This window comes from Dermacentor silvarum, unplaced genomic scaffold (genome assembly GCF_013339745.2).
Source record: "Dermacentor silvarum isolate Dsil-2018 unplaced genomic scaffold, BIME_Dsil_1.4 Seq373, whole genome shotgun sequence".
NCBI lineage: Eukaryota > Metazoa > Arthropoda > Arachnida > Ixodida > Ixodidae > Dermacentor > Dermacentor silvarum.
In genome coordinates, this window is record NW_023606130.1 from 22,517 (window position 1) to 33,549 (window position 11,033).

Genomic DNA, 11,033 nt, shown 5'->3' on the forward strand with positions numbered 1-11,033 from the left:
ACGAGAAAAGCACCCCGCGACTTCTGGAACACACCGTGCACGTGCGAGGGGAATTATGGAGCGCCAACGAGGAATCTGCCTAACTATTGTCTGCCATGGAAGTGAAAGAAGAAATGGCTTGTATACTTCTACCTACTTGTTTTCTAGAAATAGACAATGAATAAACGGAAGACGCGGACACCTCGGAAACGGCGGTGGTGGGTTCGCTGGCTTTGCAAAAGCGCGAGAAGTTGGGTCACGCCAAGGCTTCGTTGCCGCACCTCCGGTCGCGCGACGTTGAATACTATCGCGAGTATTGATGACAGTACGTTTTAGTGCTACTCTTGTCGTAGTGCAAGGGCTGGTTCTTGATCGCGTCGATCAGCATTGCAGCCTACACTTTTGGTGCCATGTTCAATTTTACGACTGGTTGTTTACATGCCAGTGTAGCTTCCAGTCGAGCAGAACGACTTTCCGCCGCGTTTCCGCTTCACCATGGCGAAAAAATCGGTCCGAGGCCGATTTGGCACGCCGCCTGTTTTTCTGCCTGTTTTGCCGCCTAGGCGGGCGGATTTTTGCAAGATTTTGCCGCTTCCGACAGCTTCGAGACCAAGTATGAACTTAGCTTAAGATCCTGTGCGAGCGCGGCCTAACCGGCACCTGAAGGGAAGGGGCGGAAATGTATACCGGAAATTTCAACCACCTGGGGTCTTTAACGTGCACCTAAATGTAAGTAAACGGGCCTCGAGCATTTTCGCCTTCTAAAATGCGGCTGCCGCATTTGTTGCTTCATTTGTTGCACATGTGTTGCTTCAAAATGCGGCCGCCACATTCTCGCCCAAAACCTCACAGAGTGTCAAAGCCTTGACAAACACCGTGACAGTTTTTTCCATATGCAGACATGATGCGCTGTAAATTATACCAACCCAAATGGAAGCGCCCAGGAGTGAAATTGTGATAGTAGCACCGCAGTTTCATGCATCATGCATGCTAACCAGGCGGCTAGCAGATGGCAACACTTGCCTTTGCTTCGAGTTGTCGACAAATTCGACTTCGCCCTGCCATCTGCTAGCCGCCTGGTTAGCTCAGTTGGTAGAGCGGCTGCCCCGGAAAGGCGGTGGTCCCGGGTTCGAGTCCCGGACCAGGACGAATTTTTCTTCAGCTGCGAGACTTTCTTTCGAGAAACCCGGTTGAGTTTCCATTGTAGCAAATTGCTACATTTGGGTGGATGTCTCAGTTTCCCTTTAATTACTTATCTCCACCTAGCGGATTTCCGCAGAACTATTACGTCATACTTTTGCCTTTGCTTCGAGTTGTCGACAAATTCGACTGCGCCCTGCCATCTGCTAGCCGCCTGGTTAGCTCAGTTGGTGGAGCGGCTGCCCCGGAAAGGCGGTGGTCCCGGGTTCGAGCCCCGGACCAGGACGAATTTTTCTTCAACTGCGAAGCTTTCTTTCGAGGAACCCGGTTGGGTTTCCATTGTAGCAAATTGCTACATTTGGGTGGATGTCTCAGTTTCCCTTTAATTACTTATCTCCACCTAGCGAATTTCCGCTGAACTATTACGTCAAACGTAACGTTCGTATCCCCTCTGCTACATAACGCTTATTTGGTGGGGAAAAAGCTGTTCAACAAGAGCTACTTAGGTTAGCAAGCACTGCTGACAAGGCCGATCAAGTGACTGAGTGAGTGTCACGGGGAATGTGACATATACTACTCCGAGAAGGCAGGTTTCGTGCCTATAACCACGATCGCGTTTGAGAAATTAGTGCCCTGCACACAATGTTGTACAACGCGGCTGTGAAAAAGCATGGCCTGTGCCTTAAGCAATGAGCCTCACAGCCTATTTGCGTCTCACAACGCTCAACTGCCACGGCAAGGCGCCTTCTGCAGACACAAAGTAATCTGCAATGTCATCTCTCAAAGCCATGGCGGCATTAGCCGGGCGGTTGCTAGCTGGCAACGCACCCGGTGTACCAACCTGAGCTGCCGTCTGCCTCCACTGGCCATTCTGCACTGTCTCCCCTAGGACGCTATCGCCGTAGTCGTCAGGACAATATGCCTTGTCCGCCATTAGGAAGTTTTGCCGGCACCAGTGGCACTGGTACCACTGGTACAGCCTTTATCATATCCTTAAGCAGGTCTGGCTCACATTCTACCGTTCCCAAGAACACTCGCCATCTTCAAACCAAAATTCCAAACGCGTTTTCTACGCATCGCCGTGCCCGAGATAGGCGATAACTGAAAACTTTTTTCTTTTCACTCAGATTTTGCCGAGGTACGGGCGCATCAAGTACGTTCGCAAGGGAAATGCCGCGTCACCTACAAGACAAACGGGCCACCTCGACGCGCCTGACGGTAACCCCAGAGTACCTCCTTCAAAATGTGTTCTGAGAGCACTATCTCTAAAAAATGAGCCGTCTGACAAGCGGCCTTGTGCCCCGATGTCAACAAGGGTGAACTTGTAGCTGGCATCCGCAACAGCGAGGAGAACCAAAGAATAATATCTCTTGTAGTTGAAACAATCTGATCCGCTACGGTCGGGGCATTTGATGGCGAAATGCTTCCCATCAATACTACCAATGCAATTGGGAAAGTTCCATTTCATGATAAAATCGTTTCTTATTCGTTCCCATTCCGCTGTGTTCGGACACCTAAGCACGACAGGTGACAAGATGCCCTTCAACGTCTCCCTCAGGATCTTTGCTACTGTCGACGCATGCATTCTGTAGCTGATAGCTATATCCACGATTGATCCCCCAGTAGCGAGGAACCTGTGGAAAGAAAAGAACACAATTTCACCTTCAAGTGGTCACTCTCCGCTAGAAGCCAACTCATCTTAATTTCATCAGAATGATGTTGATTCCTTCCTTCTCTTCCACCAAAACCGATATTAGACGCAGGGGAATGACACAAATCACCACGGTGGTCTTCGAACAACACTAATAACAGAGACGGGGAAGTTTAAGTACATCATTTTTCTATGAGTGGGGTATGATGCACCAATTTATCGTGCGCGTATTGAAGACTTTTGTGGAGATTCTTGGTTGCTTCTTCGCGAATTCGTGAAACGCTAGTAATGAGGTAACTGTAATAACAGCAATAAGGCAACTGGACGGGTGTTGCATGCATAAATATAACGCGCAGGCACATTATTTACTTGAACAATTTATTTGGAATTGCAAACGAAACTAATGCAGAAACTCCACTGGAGTTGTTGAAGTATGCGTAAGCAACCCCCAAATTACATTTGGCCCACCTCCAAATTTCAAGTTGGCCCATCCATACTATAGGCTTCTTCATGTGTTTTTTATGGAGCCCTATGTACCCATATGAAAAACTTACGCGGATCGATTTTTTTTCAGACTATTATAACGATTATGCATTCACACTATTATAACGATTAAATGTAATAACTTCGCAAATTACGCATTTTTGTGCAGCTACAATACATTACACTTTTCGCGTGATGTGCTGGGGTTTTCGCGAAAAATGCTTACGAATTAAAAAATAGGAACGCGCATTTACTTTAATGCGACCGCGAGCCTTTCCGCCGGGCTGATGGGTATTCTGTGAGTTGGTGGATGAACGATCCTGTTGTACACAAGGCTCAGTATCTCCTCGAAAGAAGCCTTTGTCATCCTGCGTTAGGAAATGAAAAGCTGATCTTATTTGGGCACTTTCAGATGCTCGCAATCGCAAATTGCAAGGACAATAATTTCATAGAGATTTTACTTTATTTATAGTCCTGAAACTGGCCAGCCTTCCGTGTTTATAACATGTGCTCACCTACCTGAAGTACTTAAGGTGGTACTCGGGGTCACTTTGTCGGAGTTCCTGCACGAGATGATGGTATTCTCCGAGTTCCGTGCGTTTGTCAAAAATTCCCCGAGTGTAGATTGATCGCCTGCGCTTGCGGCACAAACGATGCAGCAACAATGCCAGCGCCAGCTTCCGTCGTGCAGGGTTGCTCCATGCCATCCTCGAAAGATGTGCAACGTTATTAAGCACGAAAAGGAAGACTCCTAGACCGCCACGATGCTTGCAGGTTAGCGCGTAAAAGAAAAAGCGCGCGATCTCGGGAAAAAAAAAAAAGAACGGCGGGCGCGCGGTTCCGCGGTGTTGGTTCTCTGCGCATGCGTTGAGACGGTTGCTGTGACAACGCGCGATCTCGGGGCGCTCGGTGCGGTGGCAGCCGGTTGGAGTGTAGAGCGTCGAATTTCCGCCGAGCGAAGCGTCGCCAACGCGACGTAGCTAGCTTCGGTCAACGTAGCTCGCGGAGCTGAAAACGCTGGAGTATAACTTGGCCTTGACGATATAGTCGCCGTCAGGAACGGGAGGGGTCGATGACAAACACACGTGTGTGACGGCTCAAGGCGGTAGGCGAACAAAAGCGGTGGGGTTTAAGCGGCTGACGAGCGTTTCACAGGTATCTGATAAAAGAGGAAGATCGAGGCAGAGTGCAACAGAAGAACAATCAATTAAGGCCGAGTGTGCCGAAACAAAGTCAAGGCCAAGGATAAGGTCATGGGGGCAGCGAGCAAGGACGGCAAAAAGGGCAAAAATGTGAAGACGGCAATGCTGACACGGGCAGTGCACATTCCTATCACCTGAACAGCACCACCATCGGCAACATGCATTGTTTGTGTCGTAGACGGTGTCATAATCTTCTGCACGCTACGGCGTAAAGACGCTCATAATAGACAAGTGTGCGCCAGTGCCTCTGAGGGAGGTCACATGATCATTGTCGTCTTTTACTTCTAGGAGGCAATATCAACTATGCTTACAGGTTATTGGAAAAGGAGGAAAAACACAAGCAATGCTCAGATGCAACAGGTCTTCACATGTTGGCACGATGTACCACTGAAAAACGCATTCGAACAAATTCCAACAGCCGCGAGTTCATACTTGTTGCATTTGAACGTACAATACTCTGGAAAAAATTAACAAAAAATAAAATAAAAACAAAAAAGGCGAGCGATGAAAAACAAACGGACACCCAATAGTATCAAGGAATTTCAACATTCTGTTTGGTTAAATAAGCAATACAGTTTACAACTCCGTTTAAAATCTCAAGGTACTTTTTTTCTAGTGGTAGCTCATTGTAAACATTTACACCGGCAAGCTGAAATAACCATTAACCATACAAGCTGCAACATTTTGATAGGTTAAAGTTATTTTCTGCACTACACTAATAAAAACAAGTGTCCACCTAGGTGTTTTTATATATTGACCTGTTGCCTTGACTGATGACGCGACTGGAAGGTACATAACGAAAAGAGCCAGCAACAGAATCTCTTTACCAGTACATCAATTTTTGCTTATCATGCCTACTCATTTCCAAATTTTTTCCACTGCATTTCGCCATGAAGTGGTCACACAATTAAGACGGAGTGCTCAACAGTAGCCGAGGAAAATAAAGCTTGCTTACAGTTTAGACTGCCTAACTTTCGCCAAGCACATGATTAACAATAGGCCAACGTGGCAGGCCTGGAGCATACGTGGGTATTTGTCGAGTTCAGGGCCTCGGCGAAAAAGAAATGTATCGTTGTCGAAACAAAAGTTTGAGGCTTCACTTGTTTCACCACTTATGCTGTCTCCCGATAAAATGTACGAAAAGCCAATATGCACTTCCTAGAGAAACGCCTTACTTTCATGTCTCAATCAAAGAAAAACGTAATTGTGATTAATTAGAAATGAATAATTTAGAAAATAAAACCTTTTCATTAGTGTTTTTTCATGCTCGAATCTACTCACGGGTTTGTATCTGTTGAAAATATATCAAAGTAAAGCTTCATTCCAGGTGCCAGAACACCAGGCATTGGGAAATGAAGGCCACTCTATAAAAGAGAATGACATACAATGACCGGAATATTCTCGAAGGAAAATTTACATTTTCATGCTTCACGGTTCATTACTATTCGACCATGACGTCGATGGCAGCTCGTCGAGCTTTGTGAACCACGTGACCCGGGACTGGCTTATATAGCTGTGTGGCACCGTGGCTGCGTGGGATTCGGAGCCGGCACGCTTGCCGACATGTAGCTCACGCCACTGTTGTTTCTGCAAGTTAGTGCTCACCACCTAATTGAAACTTCTAAAGCAGTCATGGCTTTGCCGGCTCCTCCCACGCGTGCGAGTGTTGCGTGTACAGCGCGAGTACACTGCACTAGACGTGATAGACGTTTTCGCTTCGTTGTGAACCGCGTTTTATGGCTCGTTCTGCTTTTGCTACTTTCCGGCGACATTGAGCTCAATCCTGGGCCTTTTGATAAAGGCGAAATGGATTTCTTGAAGAAACTATAGCATACTATCATGAATATTTTAAATAACATTGATGCCACAATAACTAGTCATGATGCCAAAATGGCTGAAATGGACAGCAAGCTTGACAAAACCCGAGACCAGATAGGTATTGTTATGAAGCTAGTACACGAACAAGCAACTGTAATTAGGGATCTAAGTCATCAACTAAGAATTCTGCAAAAGAAAAATGTAGACCTAGAAAACAGAAATCGTAGATTGAACCTCGTGTTTTACGGGCTGGATGACAATGATCGGTCCGAAACGTAGGAACAAGCTGAATCCTTGGTTAAGGGTATATGCGCTACTAATTTGGGAATAGAACTACAGTCAGTTCAGAGGGCACATCGGGTTGGTCACTTTTATGAACAGAAGAAAAGACCTATAATTGTAAATTTACATCCGCGAAAGAAAAATTGCCGTTTTGAAGAATGCAAGCAAGTTCAAGGCCTCCTCTTACAGTGTAGAACAGGACTTTTCATTCGAAACTCGAGCAGTGCGAAAGAAACTTTGGGAATACGGAAAAGTAAAGAAGGCGGGTAAGAAAGACCAGATTAAGTTGAAGGCCAATAAGCTGATCATAAATTGCAGAGCGTTTACATGGGACGATGAGAAGGAAGAAGTTGTTGTCTTGTCAAAACGGTGACATATAAATGATATTTGCTGTGTTCATCGTGATTTAGTTATTGCGGTGGTAAAATGTCGTAGTATAGTCAACTGGATGATTTTGATGAGGTTGAGTCATTAAAGGCAGATATAGTGTTCGGTATTCAATCCTGGCTTAACCGATCCATCACTGATAGCGAGTCGTTCCCCTGCAACTATACTGCTTATCGCAACGACAGGCAGGTTCATGGCGGTGGTGTTTTTCTATTAGTTGATTCGTCCCTTTCGTCTTCGATACTGAACATCGGTCATGACTCGGTCGAGTCGGTTTGGAGCACAGTTACACTGGCTAACAATCTTTCCTTTGTCAGTGGAGCGTTTTATCGATCACCAAGTACGGCTTTCCGTGTTTTTGAAATGCTGTACGATATCGTTTCGGGGGCATCTGGCCAAATAATATTGCTTGCAGGTGATTTTAATTTGCCCGACTTAAAGTTCGAAAACGGTGCATGCGAGTTAGTGAATGCTAACCGTACCAATCTAGAAATAAAGAACCTGGCTGATATTTCGACTTTTTTTAGTATGTTCTCGAACCCACTCAAATAAATAGTACCCTAGATCTTCTCTTGTAATTCGCCAAATTTAGTTGGTAATGTTGATATCATTTCAGGTATTAGTGATCATAGCATGTGGTTGCAGGTATTAAAACGAAAGTACAGCGCACAAAAAGGCGCATCAGTAGAAGAGTTTTCTTCTTTGAAAAGGGCGATTATTCGTCAATTTCTTATTTATTTATTCAATTTATTGATACTGCGATCTTATACAAGATCTTAGCAGGGCGGTCATACAATATAGAAGTAAAGGTCCGTTGGAAACAGCCAACGTAATTCCAAAAGTAATCATAAATAAATCATAAGTCAAGATCCAGGAAAAGAAATGCAAAAACATAGGAAACAATTGCAACACAATGATATAATGTAGTATAAACGATGTTAAGAAATTACAGTTAGCTTTAAACATTTGCAGTGACGTTGTGATACTGCATCATTAGTAAGATTATTCCAATCTGTATCGTTCTGGGGAAATAAGAATACTTATAGGAGTTAATTCTAGTGTTTAATGGTGTCACTGTAAAATCGTGCCGTTGTCTTGTGTTATGTTCCAGAGGAGTACGATATAAGTTGGATGTGTTAAGATTGTATTGTAATTTCTGATAAACATCTTGATTTTCTTCCTGTTTTTGAATGCTTTGCGGAGGAACACGACGTCGAATATTTGTGGAACACATTTAGAAAACAGCTATTAGATCTCACAGAGAAGTTCATACCACGTTTTGAATCGGCCAGGCTCCAAAAGCGTAAAAACCATGGATTACCTTTCGTGTATTGAGGCTAGTTAAAAAACGAAGGCATGTTTTTCAAAGACATCGAAGAACGAAAACACACGCGTATTTTAAAAAGGTTCAAAAATTAACACGCGAATACAAAGCTTGCCGAAAAAAGCAAAAGAACAGTATCTTAAACTTATAAATGACAAAATGAAAACAAATCCTCAACCGTTCTGGCAGTGTTGTCATTCCAACAGGATCAGACCCACATCCCTTGAAGGAATGTGGGTCTGATCCTGTTCGAATAAATGAAATTATTTGCAATGAACGCACTCTTTCTGACGATGCAGAAAAAGCGACATGCCTAAACAGATATTTCCAATCAGTCTTCTTGCTCAATCTGCATGCAGCCCACAATCATCAAATAGGATGTTCCTCCTATGCAACAATCGAACTTAGCGTTAGCGGCATTGCATCTCTGCTAAAGAACCTTGATGAAAGTAAGGCTATTTGTCCTGATGGTATCTCTCCAAGAATTTTAAACAAGTGTGCCACGCCTAATCTCGCTGTACCTTTATTTAATATTTCACAAGTCATTAACTATTGGTCAGATGCCACAGGACTCGAAAATAGCAAGTGTAGTCCCAATTCACAAAGGAGGCCCAAAAAGTTATTAATTGTAGACCTATCTCACTTCGATTTCATGTAAGATCATATAACACATAATACAAGGCTATCATGAAACATCTAATGGACATTGCAACGCATTTCTTACGAACAGAAAGCACGCATTTCGCAAGGGGTTTCATGTACGACACAACTGATTGAATTTTATGATTACCTAGCTTCTGTAGTTGATTTGGGTGGGCAAATAGACTGCATATTTCTAGAATTCCGCAAAGCATGTGATACTGTTTGCCATTCCTTACTACTTCATAACCTTCGAATGTTAAATATAGATTCTAGCGTTTTTAGCTGGATAGAAAACTATTTGTCAATATCGCCGTCAACGTGTTGTCCTGAATGGTACTAATTCAGATTATCTTGAGGGCACATGAGGCGTCCCGCAAGGATCTGTCCTGGCCCTCTTCTTTTATCATATATATATATATATATATATATATATATAATGACATTAACTTACGTATTGACTCTAACATGCGGCTCTTCGCGGATGACTGTATTGTGTATAGAAAAATTGATAATGAACATGATGTTCTCAAACTGCAGGCCGACCTAGAACGTATTTGCGAATGGTGCTCTAAATGGATTTGAATGCGGGAAAGTGCGGTTTACCAAGAAGAAAAATGGAATCGATGCCAGCTTATGAATAATATTTTAAGTAAGAAATACTAAATATTTAGGCGTGATGTGGCGGGCACATGTGGACTATATGGTTGGCAAAGCGGCAGTTGCTTTGAATTACATTCAAAGAAATTTAAAATGTGCAAATTCTAACCTTAGAAGCACGGCGTACCTAACTTGCATACGACCTATTTTGGAATATGCTTGTACCCTTTGGGATCCGTCAGAGATATGTCTCATAAATAAACATAAAAATACAAAACAGAGCAGCCAGGTTCGTCTTGAGTAGGTACGGGAGGAAGTACAACTGCACAGCAATGAAAAAAGAGCTTAATTGGGAATCCCTTGTCGTTTCGCCGAAAGAAACTGCGGCTAAAGCTTCTGTATGAGATCTCATAGCAACACTGGAATTGATAGGGAAATGTACTTAAAACCGCCAAACTGTATATCTGCACGCACTGACCACCAGTGCAAAATTAGAGAATACCGGGCTAGGACGGGCCTGTATGGCAATTCCTTTTTTGTGAAAACTATCGCTCAGTGGAATCGGCTATCATGTGGACTGTGAGGCAGTGTGAACAGATGTATTTTTTCCTGTTTGTAACCCCCCTGCTGTAACGCTTTCGGGCTAAGCGGGGATATGTCTGAATAAAGAATAAAAAAAAAGGTGTCACCCACAGCATAATTTAACCCCTGGAACCTCCGTAAGGACTTGATGGAAGGACTTTACGCGACAGGACATGGAAGCCTGTATGCGAGTATGCTACCCTATTGCAAAACCCAGTATCCAGTGCCCAGTGTCATGCCTGATTATGAGCCCAGTGTCGCGCGCTGGATGCTGGGACGCTAGCAAGGTGCGGCATACTGGAAAGCGCTGGGCTTGGGGTACTTGTAGGAAATGGAGCTCTAGAGCGAGAAATACGTGGTGCCTGGCTACCTTATACATTTTTTTCGGATACAAAAAGAAACAGAGAGTGTTGTAATCCAATAAAAAAAGTAAAACCAACTAGGATGCGTACCTCTGACCTGCAGATCCCAATCCCACTATCTTACCACTACGCCACGCCTATTTCTAATTACCGATTCATGTTCTGCCTTGTCAACGCGCACACGCAGTTGCAGCTTTGCACAGACGTCACGCACAGACATGGTAGATGCGATATCGCCTTCAACTAAAACTTACGCCTCTATCAGAACGAAAAATTTGGCCGTATTGCATAGTATGCCTGGAAATGCTGCAACACTGATTTCCTTTTGCAAATGGTATACTAACTACAAAAAAGCCTTAAATAAACCGCCGACCCGGCATGCTGTACGGGCTATTACTGCCAATTTGACAGCCGTCTCTTGTTCTTCACGCAAAGGTAATGCAACATTTCCATAGCTCGACAATGCTTTTTAATCGACATGTAGTTTAGTCACACATCTCGGTCAGAGAAGCGGTCGGTTAATGCGGCTGGCAGCCTTCGGTGACAGCACATATAGGTATGTTTAAAACGCGTCACATCGGCGC

The 11,033-nt window shown here is 44.1% G+C and overlaps 1 protein-coding gene and 1 non-coding gene across 2 annotated transcripts; one reads left to right on the top strand and one right to left on the bottom strand.

Annotated features, from left to right (window-relative positions):
* The first annotated feature begins 1,053 nt into the window (after nucleotides 1–1,053).
* On the top strand, nucleotides 1,054–1,128 carry Trnas-gga (transfer RNA serine (anticodon GGA)). The gene has a single exon. It is a non-coding gene; the product is annotated as a tRNA-Ser (tRNA).
* Nucleotides 1,129–1,744: 616 nt separating this feature from the next.
* Nucleotides 1,745–4,043, bottom strand: LOC125941816 (uncharacterized). Its single transcript, XM_049659664.1, has 4 exons — nucleotides 3,773–4,043; nucleotides 3,508–3,621; nucleotides 2,353–2,753; nucleotides 1,745–1,752 (listed from the first exon to the last, which is right to left on the bottom strand). Exons 1-4 carry the CDS (start codon nucleotides 3,958–3,960, stop codon nucleotides 1,745–1,747), a joined length of 711 nt encoding a protein of 236 aa, XP_049515621.1. The 5' UTR covers nucleotides 3,961–4,043.
* Nucleotides 4,044–11,033: the final 6,990 nt, after the last annotated feature.

Coding starts and splice junctions, on each gene's coding strand:
- LOC125941816 (XM_049659664.1), bottom strand. CDS start 3,960: ATGGCATGGAGCAACCCTGCACGACGGAAGCTGGCGCTGGCATTGTTG. Junction 3,622..3,772: donor TACCACCTTAAGTACTTCAG/GTAGGTGAGCAC, acceptor TTCCTAACGCAG/GATGACAAAGGCTTCTTTCG. Junction 2,754..3,507: donor AGGCTCGCGGTCGCATTAAA/GTAAATGCGCGT, acceptor TTCTTTCCACAG/GTTCCTCGCTACTGGGGGAT.